Source organism: Rhamphochromis sp. 'chilingali', assembly GCF_963969265.1.
Source record: "Rhamphochromis sp. 'chilingali' genome assembly, chromosome: 5".
NCBI classification, from domain to species: Eukaryota; Metazoa; Chordata; class Actinopteri; order Cichliformes; family Cichlidae; genus Rhamphochromis; species Rhamphochromis sp. 'chilingali'.
The window spans coordinates 7,001,753-7,029,476 of record NC_137932.1 but is presented as its reverse complement, the minus strand read 5'-3'; the positions used below and the strand labels follow the sequence as shown (position 1 = coordinate 7,029,476).

The 27,724-nt window shown below is 39.1% G+C and overlaps 1 protein-coding gene across 3 annotated transcripts in view; it reads right to left on the bottom strand.

The window, feature by feature from the left end:
• Positions 1 to 27,724, bottom strand: part of nkain2 (sodium/potassium transporting ATPase interacting 2) — a gene marked incomplete at its 3' end in the record, with an annotated part of 143,364 nt that overhangs the window by 41,813 nt on the left and 73,827 nt on the right. For 2 of the 3 annotated variants that reach the window (XM_080882485.1, XM_080882486.1), the window contains exons 4-5: positions 20,134 to 20,334; positions 7,241 to 7,301 (exon numbers count right to left, since the gene is read on the bottom strand). In XM_080882485.1, coding sequence (XP_080738611.1) covers positions 7,241 to 7,301; positions 20,134 to 20,334 — 262 coding nt within the window. Of the gene's footprint in view, positions 1 to 7,240; positions 7,302 to 13,696; positions 13,967 to 20,133; positions 20,335 to 27,724 lie in introns of those variants that run through there. The other variant, XM_080882484.1, reaches the window with a different exon arrangement.

Genomic DNA, 27,724 nt, shown 5'->3' with positions numbered 1-27,724 from the left:
TTTGGCGGGAAAAAGTACACAGGCTCTCTGATTGGTGGATTCAAATTCAGCAGCTCCCAGGCTGACCTAGAAACTTACTTCTCTCTCCCTGTGCATTTTTTTGCTGATTTTTTCATTTAACAAGTATATTTGAGGGACCCTCAGCATGTTCAGCATTTTTTCAGCTGTCCATTTTGCTTTTCCAATTTTTCTGTTTAACTTATTACTATTGTGCTAAATCATACTGTTTCTGCTATTTTATAAGATTTGTGCTTAATATAGTATTTCTGCTTTTAATAGGATTTGTGCTTAATATAGTATTTCTGCTTTTTATAGAATTTGTGCTTAATATAGTATTTCTGCTTTTTATATGATTTGTGCTTAATATGGTATTTCTGCTAAATTATAGTATTTCTGCTTTTTATAGGATTTGTGCTAAAACATAGTATTTCTACTAAATGTAGTATTTATGCTTAATCATACTATTTCTGCTTTTTATAGGATTTGTGCTTAATATAGTATTTCTGCTTTTTATAGGATTTGTGCTAAAACATAGTATTTCTACTAAATGTAGTATTTATGCTTAATCATAGTATTTCTATATATTTCTGCCTGGTCCCCAGGCAGCCAATCCTCTGTGAGGACTTAGACATTCAAATTTTCAAATCAGGTCCTGCACGGTTTCCCAGCCAATCATATATGTGTCCTGAAGCATTCAAATTTGCATATTGGGGCCTTCATGGCTTCTAAGCCAGCCAATCATATCTGAGGGCTGAGGAATTCAAATCCACAAATCAGGGCCTGCACAGCTTCCCAGCCAGCCAATCATGTATGTGGGCTCCAGGTATTCAAATTTGCATATTGGGGAATTCGTGGCTTCTAAGTCAACAAGTCATCCATGTCATATATCTCTAAAAATTCATATTTTAATGATAAATTGTCAACACTTGAAGATTCCCCCATCTCTTCTGAACAAAACGGTGTAAGAATGACCGCTCTAGCCCCTATGGTTAGGAAATTATGGTCATTTGTTTGAGGGGAATCCTCACTATGTGAAATAAACTGAAAGAAGCAGGTCTATGTCTCTGTGCTGCGTGTGTAAAAAGATGCACCTGTTTTGGCGGGAAAACGTAAACAGCCTCTGATTGGTGGATTCAAATTCAGCAGCTCCCAGGCTGACCTAGAAACTTAGTCCTCTCTCCCTGTGTGTGTGTGTGTGTGTGTGTGTGTGTGTGTGTTTAGTGGGAGAGAGAGGACCCTGCCCTTATTTGGCAGCATGTCATTGTAGGATTTAAATTGAACATAGTTAGACTGGTTGACTGGATTAGAGCCTGTGTTTGTGTGTCCCTCTGTGCATTTGTGTTTCAATAAGTTATTACTATTCTGCTAATTCATAGTATTTCTGGTACTTTTCGGTACTTGTGCTAAATACAGTATTTCTGCTAAATCATACTATTTCTGCTTTTCATAGGATTTATGCCTAATATAGTATTTCTGCTAAATTATAGTATTTCTGCTTTTTATAGGATTTGTGCCTAATATAGTATTTCTGCTAAATTATAGTATTTCTGCTTTTTATAGGATTTGTGCCTAACATAGTATTTCTGCTAAATTATAGTATTTCTGCTTTTTATAGGATTTGTGCTTAATATAGTATTTCTGCTAAATTATAGTTTTTCTTCTTTTTATAGTATTTGTGCTAAAACATAGTATTTCTACTAAATGTAGTATTTATGCTTAATAATAATATTTCTATATATTTCTGCCAGGTCCCCAGGCAGCCAATCCTCTGTGAGGACTGAGAAATTCAAATTTTCAAATCAGGGCCTGCACGGCTTCCCAGCCAATCATATATGTGTCCTGAGGCATTCAAATTTGCATATTGGGGCCTTCGTGGCTTCTAAGCCAGCCAATCATATCTGAGGGCTGAGGAATTCAAATCCACAAATCAGGGCCTGCACGGCTTCCCAGCCAGCCAATCACATATGTGGTCTCAGGCATTCAAATTTGCATATTTGGGAATTCGTGGCTTCTAAGTCAACAAGTCATCCATGTCATATATCTCTAAAAATTCATATTTTAATATTAAATTGTCAACACTTGAAGATTCCCCCATCTCTTCTGAACAAAACGGTGTAAGAATGACCGTTCTAGCCCCTACGGTTAGGAAATTACGGTCATTTGTTTGAGGGGAGTCCTAACTATGAGAAATAGGCTGCAATAATCCTGTGCCTCTCTCTGCTGCGTGTGTAAACAGATGCACCTGTTTTGGCGGGAAAAAGTACACAGGCTCTCTGATTGGTGGATTCAAATTCAGCAGCTCCCAGGCTGACCTAGAAACTTACACACACACACAGGGAGAGAGAAGTGTGTGTGTGTGTGTGTGTGTGTGTGTGTGTGTGTGTGTGTGACAGAGAGAGAGAGAGAGAGAGAGAGAAAGGCTTTTAATGGGATGATCTCATTCTAAGATTTAAATTCAATATATTTAGACTGGTTGACTGAATTGGATCTTGTGTGTGGGTCTCTCTGTGCATGTGTGTTTCCTCATGTGTACATATTTGTGATTGTGTGGCTGTAATAAATTTTTTTGCAGATTTTTGTCATTTAACAAGTATATTTGAGGGACCCTCAGCATGTTCAGCATTTTTTCAGCTGTCCATTTTGCTTTTCCAATTTTTCTGTTTAACTTATTACTATTGTGCTAAATCATACTGTTTCTGCTATTTTATAAGATTTGTGCTTAATATACTATTTCTGCTTTTATAGGATTTGTGCTTAATATAGTATTTCTGCTAAATGTAGTATTTATGCTTAATCATACTATTTCTGCTTTTCATAGTATTTGTGCTTAATATAGTATTTCTGCTAAATTTAGTATTTCTGATTAATTATAGTTTTTCTACTAAATCATAGTACAGTATTTCTGCTTTTTATGGGATTTGTGCTAAAACAAAGTATTTCTACTAAATGTAGTATTTGTGCTTAATCATACCATTTCTGCTTTTTATAGGATTTGTGCTTAATATAGTATTTCTGCTAAATTATAGTATTTCTGCCAAATTATAATATTTGTGCTAAAACATAGTCTCAATTTAAAATTACAATATTCATAGTTCATCACAGTGTCTCTGGTAAATCACAATATTTCTGCTCTGTTGTACTATTTTTCTAAATCATAGTGTTTCTGTAATGTTTAAGTATTTTTGGCTAAATATATTCTTTCTGTTATCTTATACTATTTCTCCTAAATTCTTGTATTTTTGAGAAGTTATCATGTTTCTGGTAAGTTACAATATTTCTGCTAAATTCTGCTATGCTATTGTATTTCTGCCAAGTATTATGTTTCCTCTAAGATATTGCAGTTCTGCTAAGTTATTCCATTTTAGCAAACTTCTTTTGCTTCTGCAAAGTTTTTACAATTTCTGCAACTTTTCAGCTTTTTCAGCTACTTTTTGCATGCAGCTTCAGCTTTAAGCATCCACACTGCATTTTCGCAGGAAATGCAAATTTTTCTAGTTTAGAATGTTCTCCATTCCTTAGTACTGATGTGGTGAGAGACTCAACTGTAAATGAAATTATAATGATGTTCAGGTAGTACATGTGTAATCAGCAGGGGAACAGAAGCTCAGAAAAAAACGTATTTTGGGGCAAAGACACCAAACTTTTTAAGAACTTTTAATAGGAATCTCTTTTGATTCTATCCATGCAGTTTTTATGTCTCATGTTTATCTATTTAGGGACTTTGTCTTGTTAACATGAAATAATTGTCCAAAAAAGTCCTGCCACTTGTCAGCCTTCTTGCTAATGCCTCTAGACAGTTATTCTGAACATCCTGTTTAGATAAATGGGAAGAGATCCTGCATGTATACAATGTATAGATAATTGGCGTTCTGCAAGGGCAAGCAAGGCAAGCAGGGCTTGGCCTGTGAAATCTCAAAAGAGGTATCAATTAAAGTGAAAGCAATCTCTCTTTTTGTATCTCAAACAGCGTTTTGTCTTGAACTTTCCACCATCCTATAAATTACTGCCATTTTGTAGATGTTGCAGGCTATTAGGAGGCTTGCCTCCAACCATTATTGGCTAATGCCATGTAGACAGAGTACATAAGCCTGCCACAACATAGCAGAAACTACTGTGAAAATGTATGACAACAACACAACTGACTCTCAGGTTTCCTGGTTTGACTGTTGCTCTTTTGAGGTAAGGGTGGGATAATTACCATCCTTGCCACTACAGAATTTTCTCAGATTTCTATTCAAGAGTCTCTCGGTGACATCTTTCTCTTAGTCTCTGTTAGTGCATGAAAATACTGTGAACTCTGACATCTTTTAGCTGAGCCCTATCAGCTCAAACCAATGAAAAGTAAGAACAGGCACTAAAATGTGAAAAAATAAAGCTGTTGCACTTTGACAGAAACATGTGCTCAGACAGGACTACATAACTCATGGATGAGTAAATGTTATTTAAACTTTTTCCAGGGACTGGATTTGTTACCTTAAAAACTAAGAATGTTTGTTTTTGGCAACATTTCACACCACTAAGCACAGTGATGGCAACACATTTCTCTCATCAAAGTCTGCTGCTTAGTTCTGTCAAACTCTCTCTCGGGGTGCAGCATCAGGAGGAATGTGCAGTATCGAAAGCCAACGGCCAAAATGCAGTTAACAAAAGGGCAAATACTAAATGTTGCACATCAATTATTTAGACATGGAGATGAAGGCAAAGTGGCATTTTAGGTTTACTGTCATCACTGAGCTTATTAAAATGCAGTATTAAAAAAACCTCTCAAAAACAACCCCTGAAACTCAATTATTTTCCTTTAAAGTCTCATAAATGTAACATTACATTACTCTCAGCTGTTCTTAAATTTTTACACTATGATGATTTCACTTTTCGCTGTGACCTCGTTTAACATAGAGGTCGTCCTGTCCCAGTACTGACCCACACTTTTATAACAGACGGGATAAATTTGCCCCCTTCAATCTCGACTCCCAATCTGTTCAGGGCAGGAAGGAAAGCAGAAAAATGTGTCTAGTCTCGAGGCTTCAAACTATTTCCACTGATCTAGTCTGCATTTATTACCTATCAATATTTATGCGTTAACAAGCAGCCTCCATGGTTCACTGTTGAATAAGACATGCCACGGTATTGATCTTTGGGAAAAACGGCTGCGTCTACTTTAACGGAATAACTTAACTGATGGCCTCAGGTAAATGGGCTCATTCAAGTAAATGCACAAGGATGCACACTGCATTTTAAAAGCAACAAAAACTGAATTAACATGTTGATGTGCCACATTTTCATCTTCTGCGCCACATGCAAAGGCAACTATTTAGACTCACATCTTACATAAAACGCTTACTATATAGTAGTCAGTGTCACCTCTGGAAAACCAGCCCAATTCCAAATCAGCATGGTTGTATTAATGAATTGATGTATCGATAAAAGCCTCAATAAAGACAAATACTTTGTGAATTGACTGATGAACATCTTTTAGTTCCCTTTCTCTTCACACATTTTTCCCTCCATGACTGTTGCTTGGTGATGGTGGTTGAAAGTGGGAAGCATGAGGGAGAGACCTGCAGTATGAATGAAAAGCAACTTTGATCTAGCAGAAATGTGCTCAGCTATCTTCATCCTCCACACGTTCTCTCACATCTCTTTCTCTGCATGTTGCTGTAAAATGAATGAGCCCGGCTGTTAAGTCTGTGGGCTACAAGTTTCACTGTGAATTTGTGTCGGTAAAGTAGTGGTAACGACCCTCAACGAGACAATGGCTCCATTCAAACCTTCTGCTTTTTTTTATTAAGAGAATAAACAAGATGGACAGGAGGAGTGTAGTGAGAGGGCGACAGATTGAATTTATTTTAGAAGCCTGACCCTTCAAAGCAACTTTACCCAGTATATTAGAAATCAACCACTGAACCTTGCCAAACAGAGTTTAGTCAGAGCTTAGCAACCGTAACCAGGAACAGCCGGTTTGTCAACCTTTGGATTTCTACACACGCTAAAAGCAGCCAGAGAAACAATTAAAATCCTCAGTTTAAATGGCTACAGTTTTTAAAAAAATCTTTTCAAACGAACAAACAAAAAAATTCAGAACAGATTAAACCATTCGACAGAACAAAAAAACTGCAATTTTTTCTCATTGTGCAACGTCATTGGTTGTGGACCCAGAGTTTTGAGTATCTGTTGACATTCAATTCTTTGATAATTTATTTGTATATATTTTTTTATTTTTGATTGTCATGCTCCTTTGTATTTGTAGCCTTAAGTACTTTGTTTCAGATCCCATGTATTTACATTTGTTTTCTGGCTTGAGGTTATTCTGTATACTTGTTATTTTTCTAGCCCTTTTCCTTATATACTTCTGTGTCAAGTGTGTCTTAGGGTTTAGTCTCTGTGTATAATCACTTTCTTTTTTCATTTTGATACTCTCCTGACTTCTGTTTCTCAATTCTAGGTTAGTCTACTTCCTGTCTCATTATCTTTGAATAGTTTCACCTGTTTCTTGTTCCCCAGCTGTTTCCACTCAACTCCGTAACCTTCAGTGTGTTCCTGTGGCATTTCCCTGTCTTTCAATTAAACCTCGTCATGTCATTCTGTTTCCATACCTGCCTGTTTCACGGTGTTTTTCACTGTGCTGCCTGTATTTTATTGTTTTGTATCGTGGACTTTGTTTTACTTCTGTTTTGTGAAGATTTATGAATTTTACAAACAGTAAACTAAAAATACCTCAGGAGTTGGAATGTGGCTCAGTGCTCAAACCTGAGGATGTGTGCTTTGTGACAAATGGTACGACTGGTGTTTATAAACTCTGAGTGAGACAGCTCACCTGTCTGAAGCAGAGAATTAAATCTGATGGTAGAATCTCACTAATCCTGTCTCCATGTTAGAGATAATTAATAGTTTGAAATATTTAATAAAGTCACAGCTGCTGTGCAACTCGTGTAAATACTTGCAACTCCCTCTACTCATATGGATCCCGCAGATGCGATTCTGCAGGTATTTAATGAATGTTGATAAGATTGATATTTCAGAAGTCGCATATTTTCATGTGAATCAATTATAACTTTTGTTTGTGGATCTCAATGTAACTCCCCATATGTAATCATTTATTCCTCGCACACACTTGAAAGAGATGAAAGTACTCATTTAAATCGAGGATTATGTAAGTTTCAAAAAATAAAAACATAATTTTGCTTTCAAGGTATTTTTCGTGTATGACCATGTGACTGCAGGTGTGTGACTGTGTACTTACAGCTATCCTCCTCTTCAGAAATAAGCTTGACCACGTAACAGGCGTAGATAAACCCCACCAACTAGAGACAAAGACAAAGGAAAAAAGACAAAAAACAGAGGAACATTACTCTTTTGTGCAACACAGAGAGAAAGCGGAAAACATGTGAGGGTGAACAAATACCGTAATTGTCGGGCTATAAGCCGCTACTTTTTCCACAAGCTTTGAACCCTGCGGCTTTTAGTCAGGTGCGGCTTTTCTATGGATTGTCCATGATTTTTGTCATATCGTAAGACGATTTGTTTTGTTTGTTCCGCTGTTGTACGGCACTACGTTGCCTGGCGGAAGGGCATGTGATCAGACACACAGTATCGGGGTTCAAGAGTGGTGTGTTGGTCACGTGTCCATCCGCCAGACAACATAGTGCCGTACAAGTAGCGCGAAAAACAATGCGAAAAGCAAGTTATGCTCAACTCCACCGGTGGAATCTGACAGCGTGGAAAAGTGTGAAAACATCAATGATCACCAACGGATTTCGAAGGGCTGAATGCTGCATGATGGAGAGGAGGACACCGCCACGGCCCTTCTGAGGGTGTTCGACTCTGACACTGACAACGAGGATTTCTTTGGTTTTGAAAGTGACAACGAAGGAAAGAAGCTGAGAGTGGATGACGAAGCCATCCTGAGCCTGTTTGTATCCGACACTGGAGAAGAGGACTTTGGTGGTTTTAGTGGGCAGGAAGATGGTGGTGAATGACTGACTTTTCTTCTTGTTAAAGCCGTGTCGCTGCACCTGAGCCTAAAAGGTAGGCTGAATCTATTTTTCTGGTGTGCTGTAGGTTATTGTTATGTACTACATTTGTTACTCATTTATGAAGCACAGTACATGTTTCCTACTTGTAATTACCGCTACTTGTACATATACCTAAAAGGTTATGCAAATATGTACCCATAACTTGTTTTTCAAAATATTAATAAAAGGGGTGTGTCTCCAAACAGCCATCTCTTTCCTGACAATTCCCTTTGTGCATATTCTCTTACATATGATAAGTCAACATTGAAACACCTGCGGCCTTTAGTCAGGTGCGGCTAATGTATGTACAAAACAGGATTTAACCCTGATTTTAGCTTGTGCGGCTAATATTCGGGTGCGCTTTGTAGTCCGGGAAATACGGTAGTTGGAACAGACAGAGAAAACAGGTGTTGGTGGAAGTGGAGCGGAACAGCACTGTGGTATTTTGCTCCAAAATAGAGCGCTGTGTGTGTGTGTGTGCAAAAACATATTTTCAATGACAACCACAAGGTTATCCCAAATTTTCATGGTTTTAGAGCTCCACAGACACTGTTTTAATGCACAATTTGTTAACAGAAAACACCAATGTGTCACAACTGTTGCTCTACAATGTCATGCTGTGGGTAAACATGTGCCGTCTATTGCCTCGGTCACAAGCAATAACTCTAGCTTACAAAATCAAGGCAGATAATGCTACATTTGTGATTATCATCAGAATGAAAACCTTACACCACCGCTGTGGGGTAGGGCTTTGTAAGCGTACAACCACAGGTGAACCTCACAGTCTTCCATCTCATCATGTCATGTCCGTTTGAAGCCATTCACATACCTGGAAATAATGAGGGCCAAACAATCAAAAAAGGATGCTGCAGCTCTGTGCTGTGATTGTTACAGGGAGAAGCTTACATTAAACATGTGTGTATCTGTGTGGGTTATGTTTAGACTGTGGTACAGCAATCCACACCAGCAAAACACCTTTTGCTATCTGATCTGCTTTCCCATTGGCTGTCTGTTTCCTAGGAGACCGATAGGAGGTGGCCGATTGGAGCAAAGATGCAGGAAGGTGCAGTCGATGTAAGGTCGGGATTTTAGTGACCTTATTACCCCGCGATGACAGAGGAGGAGAAGAGGATGGAGGGAAGAGATAAAACGTGGGATGGGAGGAAAAATAGGTATACACGTGTGTTTGTATGAGGCATTAATTTAACCTATTACCCTGAATAAAGAGGACTTATTGCTGAAATATGGCTTTAAGTGTTGGGAAAATGACATTGACCTGGTTGGTATTCTATTGACTACATGGACGGATGCCAACACACACACACACACACACACACACACACACACACACACACACACACACACACACACACACACACACACACACACACACAAGCGCATAAACACTCAGCTAGCTGCAAATGTGAGGAGCTACATTTGAGATTCAGTGTATATCTCAAGGTCCTGACCTCATTTACTCTAAATAATGTTCAGCTCCCAAAGCTCCCCTCCGTTTCTCACACTGACTATTCCTTCCAGCTTCTCTTCCTTTTTCTCTTGCCATTATACATCCCATTTCCTTCCACCTTGTACTCGCTCTCTCCTCTGCCTCACACAAGGAAACGAGTCAGGAATACAGTGTTTCGCTGCGCGGTAGATGAATTTACTTAAAGCTAAGCCACATACAGGAGGAGGAAACTGCTGCCGGTATCAGCGGGGGGATCAAAACTGATGAGAAAAGAAATGTGCTTTGTGCAGCAGATATGCCATGAGAAATATCCACTGGTCAAAGATGCTGATAAGTTTACGTCCTACAACATCGCAGCTGTCGGTACTACTGACAGCATCATTTCAAAGATTAGGATGACCTCGACCTCAGGCTGCGTCTCTTGTCTGCCGCCAATCCAGCTTGAAATGATTTTTATATTAGTATTCACTTGAAGCAGACTTTTTGCATTGCAAAGTCAAAATGTTGCTTAAAAGACTATGAAGAGTTTAGGGAGTTTTCCACCAATGATCGGGAGCTTGTTCTGTCTTCTTCTGCAGGCTCATTGGCTCTGAAAATGACTTTTGGGTGCAGTTGTGTTAGCGCGACTGAACAGGGAGCGGAGAGCCATGCCCGCCCCGCGATAGGGAACATTCTGATCAGCTGTGACGGAGTACGTTTCTCTGCACATCAATATCCTGTTAATATTCGTGAAACTCAAGTATTCCGTTTTTGGTGTTTGCTGCATATAAACATAATATCCTGTTTACAAGAAGTCTGATTATATCTAATCCTGGAGTCAAGAAATCCAAATAAGATAGCTGGGGTTCACCAATATTAGCTATGGGGCTGTAAGCATGTGTGTTCCTTATCTTGTTTATTGCTGGAGTTCTGGGTGTGTCTATGTTTGATCCCTGCAGTTATATTTGGACTTTCCTGCTCATGAACCCTGGAAAATAGCATATTTGTTATTTTAGGTTTTGCAGGGCCAAACACTTCCAAACCACATTTTTAGTTTTGACTAAGATTTTGATTAAAAAGTGCCAATAGCAACCAACTAGAAACACATTGTCAGTGTAAGATACAACTCACAGACAATTACAAAACAGGTGTGTGTATAAATAAAAACTGAATGGCATGATTTGCAACTCTCATAAACACCTATGTTATTCACAAACAAGAATAGAAATCACATCAAATGTTTGAGCTGTGAAAATTTACCATTTTAAGGAAAAAAAGAGGTCATTTTAAACATGTCTCCAAAACATTGGGACAGGGCCATGTTTAGCAGTTTGTAGCATCACCTCTTTTTGACAGTCTGTAACCATCTGGGAACTGATAAGAGTAGTTGCTGGGCTTAGTGGATCGCAGGCCGACCAGTTCAGCACCCGCGATCCACTAAGAACATTATTCTGAAAGTGTTCAACAATTGAAAGGCACAATTTTTTTGCAGATTGGTAAAACCTTGCCCATCTTTACTTCTCAGAAACTAGGCCTCTCTAAAATCAACTTTTTTTTTATCGGGGATTGTAAAAAGAAAGAAATACGGTGTTTTAGCTTCTCCACAGTACATGCTTTCTGCCTTTTAGTGAGCTATACCCCCAGGTTTCTCAGACAGACTCTGGCTCCTTTTTTTCATTTTGTCTGTGGATTTAGGTTTCCTAGTTACTAAGCGATGTTCAGTGTGACGAGTGGAAATGGAAAAAGCACCACTTCAGCATCAACTCAGACAGGATCCCTGCCCCTGATCAGCCTGACAAGCAATAACTTGTACAGCTTCACCATTTCGCCGCACAGCACCGTGCACCTCACTCAGAGCAGAAGCCCTTTATTCTTATTAGGTTTTATGAGCACAAGGGCGCATGCAATCCCAGGAGGCAGGAGTTTGTCCCATTTCTTAAACATACCGTTTATCGAATGCCTGTTGCCATGGTAAACACTGCAAATGTAGTTAGTTATGCAACAGTAAGTCCGTAAAACCTAGTTGCATTATTCCAAGGTAGAGAAAAGTAATGGTATGGGTGATAAATTGTGAGATATGCATGTTCTTCCCGCTTCGATGTAGTTGACTGCAACATTTCTCCCCTTCAGAGCTTGAACAGAGTGTTCTGAACAAATGTTTGCAATGATAACGATGGCAAAGTGGCCTTCCTGCACTGCAGTTACACCTCCTAGTTTCACAGTGTCTGTGAGTGGCTGATACACATGCACGTGCATGTTTTCAATCTCAACTCTTCTTCTTGGTGTATTTGTTTTACGGCTCCCATTTGGCATTTATAACAGATTAGTCCATGTTAACAATGATTCAATTAATTTATTAAATGAAGTAAGAATGAAATGGGGTGTTGCGATGGTAAATGCCATTATCTGGCAAGGCCTGGACTCAGCTACCCACAGGTGTGATTGTTAAGTGTGAAGTTGTCAATACTACTAATCTGCAAATAAACCCAAAGTACAAAATAATAGGATGTAAGATTTACTAATGATATTTAATAAAGACGTGCAGTGAGCTCCACATGTATTTGTAGATTCCCATTCATGAGTTCCTCTTTTATGGAAAGAAGAGAAAGAAAAGTCATACAACATGAATATCAAGGCTTGCAGTTGGCAATTTCCAGCTAATTGCACCATTATTTGATACAGAAAAAAAAATCATGTCTTACCTAATTTTCTATTGACATCATCCTGGTAGTGGTTATAAGTACAAGTGCATAATAACAGTTTAAGAGCAGCTCGTAGCTCAAATGTTTAGAGCCATATCTGCATATCTCTGTTCCTTTTAAATGGCTAAATTGTTTGCAGTGAAGCCGCTTTTCTACGTATAAATCCTGAAATTTGAGATGTCAGAAATTAGCCAGAGAAGGAGTCAAAACACCCCTGATGGAGGATTTTGTCCACCATTCTATTCATGCTGTTCATAAGCAAAAACCTAAGCAAACACTTAGCTGTGTCTGTCAGATTATAAGTAGCAAGCTGTGCAAGTGTTATTAGTTGGTCTGTCTGCTTTACAATCTGCTAATTGGAGAAACTCCTGCTAGATTTTGGTTGTTATCACTTGAATAAACTAGCTCCATCTGTGATCATAGATGGTAGTGGATCACCCAAAGAACTTTCAACTTCCATCTGCACTTTTTCCGGGCTCTTGCTTAATAAATCTTGCACTAAGAGTCTACAGCTATATGAGAGGTTCTGTGAGCTGGGGTGAGAAATGATATGGAAAACCACAAATATCAACCTCTAGTGGCGCCAAAGGAAAAGTAAATGTCAGTGGCAGTGCATTGTCAGGATATCTGAACTTTTACCAGGTCTTTGTTTTTCTTTCAACAGGCCAAAATCCTCAGGAACATTGCCACATTGCTAAAATCACTTTCATTGCCGCTGTGTGCTACGCAGGCAAAGAAATCCCATTAGACAAAAGGAAGATAAGTGAATCATCATACTTTTCTACAATCATGATGCTCCAAATGTTCCCTTAGCAGTGATTCTGATAACACCTGGAAGTTTTGAACGGAGCGCAGGGAGAAATTAGTTGAATGTCAAGCAGCTGGTGTTCGGTAAGGATGGAAACTCTACGTTCTGCATGGCCTGAGAGCAATAATTCACTGATACCATCACGGGATGAGACCTGTTAGAAAAGCAAGGACAGATGCCATGGACGTGCATGCATAAGTCAGTTTCCCAGTGACGCAGTCAGTTCTACACCAGAAATGAAGAGGAGTTAACATTTTGAATGAAGCACAGTGCTTTTTAAGTAGATCTTAAACCAGCTGAGTAGATCCGCAGGTTAATACATGACCACCACCACCAATTACCCCTCCCATTCACTGTTGCTTTATTCTCATAACATTCACAGTGTTCATTCTGAATCTTAACGATAGAGCTGTTGTCTATTTGTCTGCTAATCTTGCCTTGTGTTGTGGATGTATTGCTCTTTGATGAGAAATGAATTCATCTCCAATGAGCAAATCCATTACAGCTGTCTGTGGAATTGTACTGAAGATAAATTGTGTTGTGACGAAGATGTCGCATCCATTGGATTAAATCTATTTACGTGCTGATGATGTCCTCTAAAACTTAAACAAATGCTGGGGGAGTTGAGGGTGTGGCGAGGGTGTGGTGTATTATATTTTGTCACCAAGAGCAGGAGTGAAAATTTACAGCTTTAATTAATACTTAATTTGTTTTAAACAAAACAAAAACCAAAAAAAGAGACACCATCAAGAAAACAGAGATGTGGTTCATCAGGAGAAGGATGACAATATCATACATACAAGACCAAAAGAACACTGTGTCAGAAGACCACGTTGAAACAAGGAGGATTCTTTGGACACATTATGATAAGAGCAGGAATGCAATATAATGATGACGGAATGAAAGACTGGATGAAGAAAGCAAATGAGCTGCTGCACTGTGTGAGAGACGGGGCATCCTGGAGGACCATGTTCGCCAATACTATCCGGCAAGGCACCTAAAAAGACAAACAGACACGTAACCACCAACTGTGATTCTACACTCACCGTTTACTCCCTGGACAAGCTGCCATTTTGGTATTATTTCTGTCGGTCATGGGACTTTGTGCTGCCACTACAGCAGGGTGACATCATGGTGACAATGTAGGATCAAATAAATTCGGTTCCAAGCAAACAGGCTGACTCTGGAACAATCCGTGCATGATGTCACACGAGAAACTTCTAAAAAATTTCATGCACAACACGGTGCATGGATAGCAACAAGGTCTTTTCTTAGTTTTTAGAAACCATCTAATTTTCACATTCACATTATTTGCCAGATTTCCTACTGGTATTTGGCTCTAGTAACTCTGTTTCTATTTCTGCATTATGTTTTCACAATTTCCAATATGTTTTTTAGGATTATAGTTTGTTGTTCTTATAAGAAACGTGCAGCACGACCCGTGAATGCAGCTTGACCCTAACATGTCATTGTGTTTGATCCCACTGACAATGTCACATAATTTCCACCTTAAAATAACCTGTAATTCAAAGGATTACTTTCACAAGATGAAGGCTGAGAAAAACTCTACAGCTGTCTGATAGATCATACTGAAACTACTAGTTACAGTCCATTTTCACAGAGCTTTTTTGGGTACCATGCCATGGACCTGCCAAGCGCAGCACTCTGGAACTATTGGGAGCACAAAATATTTAACTGACTGTTGATATTGCGCAGTGTTAACCTAAAAGCAGTGCTGTACCAATCTGATATTCAGTAGACATACTGGTCTGGCAGCAGTGAGCTCTCTAAATCAGGGGTATCAAACATAAGGTGCGGGGGCCAGAATCAGCCCAGGAAAAGCTCCAGTCCAGCCCACTGAATGGCTTTGAACAATGTGAGGGCGGGCATGAATTTTAGACTTTTAACATTATTTATACAGGTTATACAGGTTTGTACAGGTTGTACAGCTTTGCCTACTGATAAAGACCTCAACCATGATCATTCACACTAAACCAAAGTAATTAGCAACACGTTCTCATCCCAACGCGTAACATACAGACGACTGTGACAAATTGTCGATAGGCATGAGAACGGGTTGGAATAAATCTATACATGCGTTTTACAATCAACCTAACAAAGCATTATGTACGTTAAATCTGTTCACTTTCAGATCCTGAATTACTTTGGAATACACTATGTGATAGGGTTAAGGTGATGGTTAAGGTTAGGATTAGGGCTGGAATAGACGGCTTAGAGCTTCTGCTCTAAGTGTGTCTTACCGCTGTGAGCAGCTTTCTATTTGATTCAACTGAAAACCGAGAGCGTTTCATAAGGATGCGGAAGGGTACCTTTCGCGTTACTATGTGACGCCTAGGGTTGTGACAAATCGTCGGCATGTTACGCGTCGGGAATGATAATGCTGTGTAATTAGGTAACCAATAAACAATTCAGTGAGAGAAAAGTTCTTGTCCTGTGCTATAGAAATTTTTTCATAATTTACAGTGGGTCCACAGATAAACTTTCTTTTTTATAATTACAGGACAGTCTCAGCAATTAGTTACCAGATTTTTTCCTGTAATTTCACATATTTATTCACTACAATTTACCCCCAAAGACTTGGGCTGACAAATTTCTTTCATTTACTGCAGTAGCATTTATTTATTATGAAAAAATTGAGACATACTGTTGAAATTGTTCAATTTTTTTCTTAAATGAAGATATGTGAGGACTAAATGTCTAGTTAAAGAGTAAAGAGTTAAACTTCTTTACAATGACAGAAAGGGGAGTTTCACTCGTCCACCCCACTTGAACTCAAACTGGGGCTGTATGTGGCCCAAATTCTAAAACATGTTTGACATCCCTGCTCTAAATTGTCTAATAAATAAACAGGATAAATAACTTTTTTAAATCTGGTTTTCTGTGTCATTTATTACATTACTCATAAATGCCAATTCAGTTAGTGTATTTATTTATTACATGTTGGACACGGTTAACAAAACAGTGTTTTAGTCCATCATAATAATAATAAATGCCCAGTCTCTTTCTCAAAGTGAAGAATAAAGATAAAATCAATTCCCTGGTTTTAAGTGCTCCTGATTTAAGCATATTCTCTGTGCAGAGTTGTAACATGCAAACAAGCCGACATAGCTAATGGTAATTTTCATCAGTCGATTATGTCTCAGAGACAGGGTTACTCAGCTGTGTGTGGGGACCAGGCTATATGCAGCCATTCCTCCCAATCAGAGAAAGAAAACAAAAAACAACAGTAGGTGATTTCACTGATTAGTATCTCCACTTTAGATGAAGTTATGCTAATCACTGAAATTACTTGCAGGCATGCACTTTAGACCACGGAGCCAGCAGACAGCCTCTTAGATAATGTTGTTTAATATAATTATCACTTTGTTTGTGCTATTAGGATGTACAATAGCGCTGAGGGGAAAAAAAAAACGTAATTAAAGAAGTAACGCTCGTGCATTTCCCCACTGTGCTATCGTCTGGGATTGAAGGCCTACATTTCACTGAGCACGCTCCAGTTCTCCCCGGAGAAGCCTTATGCTCTACGTCAGTACAGCTGATATTCACTCTGTGGAACAAACTGTAAAGGAATTGAAAGTTTAGAAAGCTAATTAGTCCACTCTTCAAAATTAACACAGTAATTCACTGTAAAAGTCAGGCAGCAAACCAATTAACGATTTATCATATACACTTTATGAAATAAATGAACCATGGGACAAAGCCCAACGAGACTGACTGTGGAACGAGTTGTTTTCTTATGAGACAAATATTCTCATCTGTTGTAGGGAGAAAAAAAAACTAAAATAGATTTGCGGTCACAGTTGTTACATCACATGAAGTCAGTAAACTGGAGACGAAAATCCAACTGCTGCGAGACACTTAGAAAAGCAAACTAGTTCATCACACACCCAACTAACCACCCAGACAAACAAAAACATGCAGTGTTGAAGAACCTGACAGCTGCAATGCTTCAGTGGCTATTTGTCTTCCTCACACTGTCCAGACTTGTCTACATTTAGATTCCCCCCACCATCGAAACACGAGAGCCTTTAATTCTTGAAAACACAAGCATTACCCCTTTTTGTCAGGTTGTCAGATATTACCTGTTAGTATTGATCCAGCACCATTAACGTTGCTCCAGGATCCAATCACCTGGGGTGTGTAAGTTCAAACTTGACAAGAGCAAATAATGAGATTAACCTGTTCATGTTCATTTTTTGGTGTTTTCTTTAATGAGGTCCTCTGAGCTCTTTTTCAGTCGAATGTCATCCAATCATCCATGCACACCCCCAATCATTATCACCTTTCAAACATGCTTTGCCACTTAAATAATGTGTCATAAAGTAGGACATTTCAAAACAGGTGAGTTTACAAATGTAATTCAACTCTTTCTGAACTTTTGGCTCATGCTCTTGCCTTTCGTTAATGACTCTTTAATGTTATGGGAGCTTGAGATGCCATAAACATCAAGGAAAAAGATCATAATGATACTCAATAATAATTTGTTTATTAGCAGTAAGAAAGTAAGGAGTAAACTTCACATTGCAAATGTTTCAGTTTGCGTGCTTGATTTAAATATTCTCTGCTTTATAATTTGCCCCTTGAGAAAGATGCTCCTAGAAATCCAACAGAGTCAGTCTGAAAAATCTCTTACATGTAACCTTGCGCTCTTTTTTTAAATACAGATGATTCTTTTATAACAGTAATTTTCTTTAACGTCAAAACCCAGTTTGCACAAGTGCAATGCATACATAAATCTGGCCCATAGTTTAGTCCCATTTAGATTTTTGCAAAACAATATAGTTCGATTATAAGACACCTTTTTCACAATGTTAGTCACATGTTAGAAAGCCTTTGTGCCAGAAAAGGAAGTAACAATAAATACGAAGCTTTAATGACACCAACAGACCAATGCTGGATTATGTGCCAAGCATCGGTTATTCAGACAATCAACCTGATAACGACCAGTCATTTAGTTTAGGGTGTAATTCAAGCAAACTAACCCACCACCAAACAAGGCTGGCGGTCGCCTGGTGAACCTGTCAGACTGTTGAGTTTGTGCTCATGGAGCATGACAGTGTTTCAACACACCAATTACAGTGAGACAGTGGTACAGCTGTGCGGCGGCTTGGCACTCAGCCACACTATAAGCACCACTATCGATTGTCAGAGAGACACAGAGTAGGCATGAGAAGGGGACAGTCATGCACTGCAAGAGAGCGAGATGCAGAATGAAACCGAAAAGACGGAGAGTCACTCGCTTCCGAAACCTTTTCCCTGTTCTTTGTTGGCGTAATGATGCACGGCCGTGGCATTAAAGCTCTGACTTGTTTATTGCGTGCACTTCCTTATTTGAATGTATGTGTACAAACAGAGCTACAGTACAGAGGAAACTGATATGAGAAGTGGCAGGCCTCCCTCATTCTCGCTTTTTACTTCTCTCTGTATGTTCTCTCTTCTGATCCTCCTAATTATCACAGTTTGACAGTGCAGGAGAGGAAGAAATACTGAGGGCAGAGAGAAACAGAGAGGAAAACTATCACGTTTGGAAAAATGAAATAAAACAGAGAGACAGGCAGAAAACCGAGATAGAGGAACGGTTTCTAAAGCTTATCCAGCCTATTCTATGTTAATGAGGGTATGAGTTATTAACTTAATGGAGACTCATTTTAGTCTAAAACAGGTACTAAAAAGGCCCAACCCGCTGCAGCAGACAAAGGAGCTGTCATGGCTGTGGTACACTTTAGAATACGTTCAACTTATAGCCGAATATAATTTGAATAATTGCAATTTTAAAAGCACCGTGTCACATATCCATACACAGACAAAAAAAGTACAAAGCCTAGGATGTAATTGCCGCATATGTTAATACTTACCTGGACATGTAAACTAATGCAGAGATAGACAAATTTTTTCTTTTTAGTCAAATAAAAGAACCATGTAATTATTTATGATCAAAAAGATTTATTTATGGTTGGAAACAAGAAAGGCTCGATGTACTTTAATCTAACAACACCCTTAAATATGATGGTTTAACTCATTTTACTTAATTTTCTAAGACAGCGGTCCCTAACCTTTTTTGCGCCACGGTCTGGTTTAATGACAGACAATATTTTCACGGACTGGCTTTTAAGGTGTGGCGGATAAACACAACAAAATAAAATGATATGACCAAGGCAAAAACTGTGGTATTTTGTAAATATAAAAATAAACGCGAATTCACTGTGTAATTGCGTAACATTATTATTACCAGCGTCCTCCTGAAATGCGCCAACAACATTGAGAGTAACGTTCTCCTCTCTGCTCGCTATGGTAATGCGTAAATATTTCTTTCAAAATAAGACACCCAACTACAACACGGGAAAAGACCCAGGGAAACCAAGTTAACGATAAAAACCCTGAAAACCATAAAGCCTCAACTCTCGCGGCCTGGTACCAAATGACTCACGAACCGGTACCGGTCCGTGGCCCGGGGGTGGGGACCTCTGTTCTAAGACATACACAAAAAGTTATTTTGTGGGGTTTTTTGCTTGTGTTAGGAGTTTTTTTGATCACTAGCAGACCTAATCAGCTCTAGCTAGGTCATTCTACCGCTGAAATGACAGAAAAATATTCATAAACTCTTTCCTCTTGTTGCTTGGGTTTGAAAATGTGATAAAAAGACACAAACCCTATTAAAAATATTACATTTACTAGAACTCTATGGAAATAATAATAAGAATGTTGACAAATGCAAAAAGAATGGATGAATCTGCTAGGTAGGACAGGATTAACACACTTTTGAAGAGTTAATGGTGGACAGCTGCATTCATTTAAATCCATTTCCTTATCTCCAAATATTCTTTACCAGTACTGACCAGCTATCACTGGACAGAGCCTTACTGTTCTCGTGGTGCGAAGTTGCAGGTTAAGCATAGGTGAATGCAGCCACCTGTACGCAGGCCCACTCAATGCACAGGCATTAGGTTTTTCCTTTGGAGGCTGCCTGATGTTCCCCTCATAATTATGGCAAATTTAGTCGGCTCTAAACTGCTACAGTTGTATCTACAGTACCAGCAGGTCATGACTGCCTTTTAAAGCAATAAACCCCGAGTATGTCTACTACATGCAGGCACTTGAGTTTGAAATTACAGTGCATTGTACTTATTCATCTCAAGTACTTACAGCCAGGAGTATCTGCAGCGAGGAATGAGCCACCTCTATGAACTGAAAATCCATCAGACAGCCAGATATAGATATATATCGGTGGTCCTCGGGTGCCCAGGAGGGAGGAGGGGTGATGGGCGTCACCCTGCATCCTGGGCCATTCTCCATCCACCAGGAGCGGTGCATGGACAGGTTAAATGTCAGGACAAGGTCAGAGTCCTGGCAAACAGAGAGAGACAGACAGAAAGAGGTTGATTACATCCTCAGACAGAACACGAACAAGGAGCAAAGAAGAGGCCGTCTGAATATGTCGCACCCTGAGAGCTAGACAGAAATGTAAGGAGAGAGGTTTGATCTAAGATTTAGATTTAAACTCACCAGCAACTTTATTAGGTATACCTGTTCAGCTGCTCATTGATGCATATGTCTATTTAGACACATGGCAGCACCTCAGTGCATTTAGGCATGTAGGCATGGTAAAGACGACCTGCTGAAGTTTAAACTGAGTGTCAGAGTAGGGTAGAAAGGTGATTTTAAGGGAATTTGAGCGTGGCATGGTTGCAAATGCCAGACGGGCAGACAGTCAGAGTAGTTCAGAAGCTGCTGATCTGCTGGGATTTTCCCACACAGCCATCTTTTAGAGATGAGAAAAGGGCAAATTTGGCATAAACAACATGAAAGCGTGGAACCATCCTGCTTCGTAGTGGAAATATTTTCTTCCTGTGCACGAGCTGAGCATCATTTAAACTGGTTTCTTAAACATGACAATGAGTTCAGTGTAATCAAATGATCTCCACAGCCAGCAGATCTCAATCTAATAGAGCACCTTTGAGATGCGGTGGAGTGGGAGATTTGCATGATGCTATCAAGTAAACATGGATCAAAATCTCAGAGCCATGTTTCTAGCAACTTGTTGTGCCACGAAGAGTTAAGGTAGTCCAATCTGGTGCTAGCAAGGCGTACCTAATAAAAAGTCATTCCAGTGATTCTGGGCCTGGATGTGAATTGTGCACATGCAGCTACTGTCATCATTATCACTATGACAATGATGACTTGGAAACTTAACCAGAATCAGAACCAACCTATCAGTAATTAGCATCTGTGATTTTTGCCTTGCTAATCATGGGACGAAGGAATAAATATTCACTAATACTCACTAAAACACATTAAAAGCCCCCCCCCCCCCGGCCCCAAACCACACATGCACACACACAAAAAAGTCATTTTTTTATGATCTGAAACTTAAGGTTAGGTTTATGGTAGGGTCACTAGAGCGTTAACTTTACTGTGGGGGTTTATAGCTGCACTGCCAACGTGGCTCCATAAATGTCAGCAACATCATTCACTATACCACTCTGACCCAGATTTAATTATCTTTTCACATACTGCCATGTATTTCCATAAAACTGCAGAAACTCATTTGAGTGGATGAGCCCTAATGACTGGCGATTCCTTAACTTTTCTTCTAGCATCAGCAGCAGGTTTCTACATCTCCGGATGACTTTCGCTCGCAGACCTTTACTGCGCTGCCACTTTGATTTAAAACTTTCCAGCTCTAACTGCACCACTGTTGTGTCGTACTTTGTGTTTAGAGTTAAACGGCAACTTACTGTAATGCTAATTTAAAAGAAGAGAACACGGTAAGCGTGCTAGCAGCTGACGTCAGCATTTTACCTACATAACTGCACAACATCACAAAGCCACTAGCTACAGTCTGATAGCGTGTACTCATATGAGGCAGGATTGCCTTATATCGTACAGATTTGTTAATTACCTAAAACAGAGAAAGCAGCTGTCACACTTTATGTCCAAATAAGCATGAATAGTCCCCTCACTGATGGAACAAACTCTAAACTTTTACATTTTCTGTGGTAAGTCATTTCAGTTCAGCAACGCTGAAACGGGCCCAGTGTGGAGCATCTGTAGAGGCTCCTCGTCATTACATTTTCTAAAAGCCTCAAAGACGCACAATGAATCAGCTATGATTGTCGTCTCGGATTAAACAATGCACATATTAACGACTCCATTTAGCAAGAGGAGGCATAGATCATTAAACAGACAACCATGCGAACCACACGGGCGTCTGTCCATGTGTTACTTCGCCATTAGCCGAATGAGAGGCCCTAATGCTCTTTAAAAGCACCATAAATCTTTATACTAAGATATAGAAAGAAAAAAAACATCATAAAACCGATTTTCTTGTGTGTGCCACTCAGATTTAGAAAAAAAAATCTATTAGTTTTTGTTGCAAGAAAGTGTGCCTATTGTGGTTTGATGTTACCCAAGAAGAAGATGAAACAAAGTCTACATAGCATCCTCACAACAGTCCCATAAGTACACTGTCTGCATTTAAAGTCACTTCTATTGAAGCACATAAATCCTTAAAGAGAGCTTTAAATAGAAACCCTGTTCTTACATTACTTGTTTCTACTCCATATATCCCACCTTATCTTGTCCTTGCCTGTCCCTCTTAACCTCCCACCACATCCGCACTTGGCTCTGTCACCTCTTTCTGTACCGTTACTTAATTTTTTCCTGCTCTCTCTTTTTCTCTCTCCATTCATTTATATTGTGATCTCACCCCCCTTCCCCCCTTTTCTCCCCTTCTTATTCTTCTTCTTTCCGTGGCCTCTCTCTATTTCAGCATAATGAGTAAATGCCTCATTAGCGCAGAGCTCTGATTAATGCCATCTCCCCTTGTTGTGCTCCTCTTTTTAATGAGTAAAATCTCTCTAATTTTCTCTCTTGCTCCCTCTCTGCCATCACTCTCCCCGTGCCTGTCACTGCGTCGCCGCAGCTTTCTCTCTGTCTTCTTCTTTTTCACTATATTTCTTCGTTCTTCGCACCTCCTCCCTCCCCCCCGTTTCCGTCAATGCTCCTCTCACTCTATACACCTGCTGAAATGCTGGGGAAACAGGTAATAATGATTCCAGCACAGCATCATCCATCAGTACTTTCATAACAGGCATTTTCAAATCACAAGTAATTCTCGTTAAAAGGCTGAATTTGGAAAAATGTTATGAAGACCCGAGAGAATGCGATGCCAACTCTTCTCATTCTGTGAAGGAAGCATTTATGGACATGACAAGAATAATGCGTTAAGATGCTTGGCTAAATTAGTTTGGCTAAATCGCTAACCACTCGGGGAATGAGCAAACAGAAGGAGCTGTGGTGTTTAATTTTAGATAAGGGAAATACATTTTACAAAAAGTAGTTTGGAAAAAGCTTTACTTTTTTTAGCTTTGATTATAAAATATATGAAATGTTTCCTTTAGAAAACTGACGTTGAGAAAGAAAAGGAGTCATGTCTAATTCTAAATGGCATCCTCTCAGACATCGATTTTAGCCGTTAATCTTGCTTGTTATATTCAACAAGGAATATTTAGACACTTTAAGAAAAGTTTTATTTTATTTTATTGTTTTGGACCTTGTGAGAATCTGATGAGAAAATTGATACCATTCCTATATCTGTATGTTAAATATGAGTCTGCAGCAAGGGTGTGGTTAAGGGGGGCCAGGGGCCTGGGGGGTACTGCCCCTGGCCATCAAAATTTCAATGTCCCCCCTGCTGCCTCCCCAAAAAAGAGGTCAGCAGTGAGGTTCTGGAAGTAAAAAATCCCATTAATATTCTCCAAAAGGGCTTTTAATTATGAGCCACATAATTATGTCGACCATCAAAACCATATTTACTATAAGCTATCACGTTATGAATTGATAGTATGCGTGTGACATCAATCATTTTATTCACAGTGCTACAGAAAACAACTACTCTACCTAATCCTGAAATAAAACAGTGACCTCTCTAATTGGTTATGTTGGCTGGTTGCTTTTGTGAAACTCCAGAAACCGCCCGAGCGGTGACTCGAGTCAGGCTCGAAGTGCAATACCACATCCATAACTGAGCTATATTTTAGTACACATAGGGGGCACTGCGTTACTGTACACACACAAACACAAAAAAAAATCCAAAGATATTACAACACAGTATTATCATTAACCATAAAAAACACTGATGATAAAAAGGATTCAATCAGAGAAGGGTGGAAGTCGTTCGCTTTGGACTCTGTTTGCAATTCATTATGTGACGAACAGTTCTTTCACCAATAAAAGTAACTACAAATGCTGTCTTGTACTTTTTGTTTTTAAAAAATTTCCATTATTTTATTTATTGACTTTTTTCCCCCAAATCAAATATTTTTCTACTCATGATTCACCCCACAGCTGGTTAGCTTGGTTCAAGGCTACAAACTCTTCATATAAAAGATTTTCTGAAACGTCAGTAGAAAAAAAATGAATGAATAATTCTTTAACTAGTGGACGTCAATTTGAGCTCTACTGTACTGTAATATTAATGCAATCATGGGTGGAAATGAGAGGGAGGGGGTCTAGCTCTCCTTATACCTCATTGTAAAGTCCATTACTCCATTACATTTTTTTAGTGTATGCTGGTTCTTGTACTGGTTCCTGTAGCCAGAAGAAGGTTAACTAGCTTAGCAATGAGCAACAGCTAGCCTAGCTAGTCTGAGCTAAGAAAACCCACCTTACAAAATCTCTAAGTTAATAAATGTTAACAGGAAATATGTATTAGTGAGCTTTAAGTTTTGATATGTATTTTAATATTTCTTTAGAAGGAACCAAGATAACTGTTTTCCCTCAGTTTTACGCGTACATGCTAACCTAAGCTAATCACCTAAAAAAAAATCAACTATACTAAAGCAGAGCCATTATGAAATTATGTGGTAATACTCCTCCAAAATAAACAAACAAATAAACAAAAAAGAGACTTTTCTGTTTTCTCTTTTTTCTATTGAGCCCTGTTTCAGGATTTTGTGCATGTGTATCACAAAGGTTACAGCATTTCTAATATAGCTCGGCCCCAGACTGGAACTAATAATAAAAAGCGTATTATCCCCTTTGTATTCATCCAGCTGCAGTGAGCTCTCTCAACAAGGCTCCACCACCACAGGAAGAGAAAATGTGACACATTAGAGATTAAGCTCATTTTTCCAAACCCATAAATAATGCAGATATTAAGAGTTGTAGAGTTCACAACCTGTTCAACACACTGGGAGGCGAAAAAGAAAAAAAAGATTACTCCATGTTCACCAGTAGAACACAAAACAATTAAATTGCAGCCTGCACTGGCATTGATGTATTGAACTTGAGGAATGTATTTATCAGTGCACAGAGGTGTGGACTCGAGTCACATGACTTGGACTCGAGTCAGACTCGAGTCATTAATTTTATGACTTTAGACTTGACTTGAAAAAATGTTCTAAGACTTGTGACTTGACTTGGACTTTTACACCAATGACCTGGGACTTGAATTGGACTTGAACCGGTTTACTTGAAAAGACTTGATATTTTACCCCAAATATAAAATTTAACATGCATATTATATAGAGATTGAAAATGTGACGTCATTCACGGGTAGAACCGCAAAGGATTCTGGGAACTCGTGGCAAGCGGTACTAGCGCACGCAGGCTTTCAATTAAAATCAGTTATACAGCAATAAAAAGAAACACAAAAATGTCAAGAAGCTGTTGTATTATTAACTGCAATAGCCGGTCGCATGACAGCCACGGGAAGCCGACGGGTAAAGAGATCGGTTGTTATCGGATTACGTCGTTGAAGAGAAATTGTTCGAGCCGTGTTTCCGAAGTAACAAAGACGCGACGGGTGGCCTGGATTGCAGCCATTCAAAGACCAAATATAACGTCCCAGAACACTCCAGCTCACAGGTTAGTCTGCTCCAAGCATTTCCACGAAGGTCAGTGTTTTTTAGTAGTTAATACGTCATTTTCATAACATAATTGGTGATATAGGTTACAAGCAAGTCTGGCGCTGAACAGAAATTGTCGCGCTATGCTCCTTTGTTTATTGTGCATAAATAGTGAATTGTCCTGACACAATATTGCGTTTCGCTTCTGTTATTATGGTACATTGACAAAAACACATACTTTTATTCACAGGATAAAACAGGTTTGTATCACTAATTGCCCAGTGCGATTACAGCATACAGTATTATTGTCACTACTACATTTCTGTAATGAACCAGAAATTATTTCCACTACTAATTAATTACCGTTGAGCTCAAAGGTCCTATTAATAAACGGTTAATGAATGTGTATTTATGACGACGATTTGTGAGACTGGTAAACTTATGATACGTACGATGGTCTTTCGTTCTACACGGTGCATTTCAAGGTCCTGCACCCATCCGTCGGTAAACTGTACCTGGGCTTGTTGCAGTGACCGGAAGTTACTAAACTTCATGAGTGTATGCACTCACTCCAAGAACCGTATGATTATAAATATGCATATAAATATGCTAAGATGAGATAGTTGACTTCATCTAACTAGCAAATGTTGTCCAGGCTACGTTGGTGATACAGTTTTTTTTAAATGTGTATGATATTTTTGTCATGCGATTTTAAAGCTGGTCCTACAAGCGCATCCAAGAATAACATGCAGCTTATCTCAGAACTGTCGGTGAAAATTATTCTTGGAGCTAAGTTTAATTGAGCTGCATTTTAAAGAGGTGCAATTTCACAATTTGTGTATATTTTCTAAGTTCACTATTTTGTCATGTGTTGAGAAAAACACAGATTTTAAAATTACATGGTCTAATATTTACATTTAGCATAACTGCAACATTATTTTTTCGTTTTTTTTTTTTTTTTTTAAAGACTCGAAAGGACTTGAAATTCAAAGTTTCAGACTTGTGACTTGACTCGGACTTTTACACCAGTGACTTGAGACTCGACTCTGACTTGCCTGACATTACTTGAGACTTGACTTGAGACTTGAGGATAAAGACTTGAGACTTACTTGAGACTTGCAAAACAATGACTTGGTCCCACCTCTGTCAGTGCACTATTTAACCCAGTAAAAAGATGAAGCTGCAGCTCCAAAATAATCTTGAGATCTGTGTGGTGATGAATGGGCTGTTTGGCTTGCAAGCCTAAACAAAACCCCTGGCTGAAGCTGTATTAATATTTCTAACCCAGTGTGTGTGTCTGTGTGCATGTACAAAGCACCATTCTGGCTGTTCTTAGTCTCCCTATATTGTTCCTCCTCTCTTCCTGTCTCTCATCCCCCTCTCTCTCTGGCACACACACATGCAATAGCACATACAGTCTATAATTTCCAGTGTTCTAGTTAAGGATCACGCACTCATGCTCTCAGGTCTTTGTCTCTGACTGTGGGCTAGTGCCGCTTCAATGAACCAGATCTGTTTTTTCCACCACCTTCCTCTCCACCTCTACTTTTCTCCTTCTGCCTCCGCTCTTCACTCCAACCCCCTCCCACACCTTCAGTCTTTCTCAATTTCCCCTCAATTTCCCACCTTCATATTTTCCTTTGTCTTCATCTCCCAAGAGGGAGAGGGGGGGGGAGACCATTCAGAGTGGTCGTTCCTCTGATGGTCTTACAGTTAACAGGGGAAGAGTGCTGCCATTGTGACATGAAACTACAGAGACTATTTCAACGACTCGAATAACAACACATGCAATCAGGCAAAAATTACATTTCATATTTTTTCACATTTTCAACTAAAAAAACAAAAGAAAAGGAAGGAAAAGTATAAGCCTTTAAAATGAATTTTGA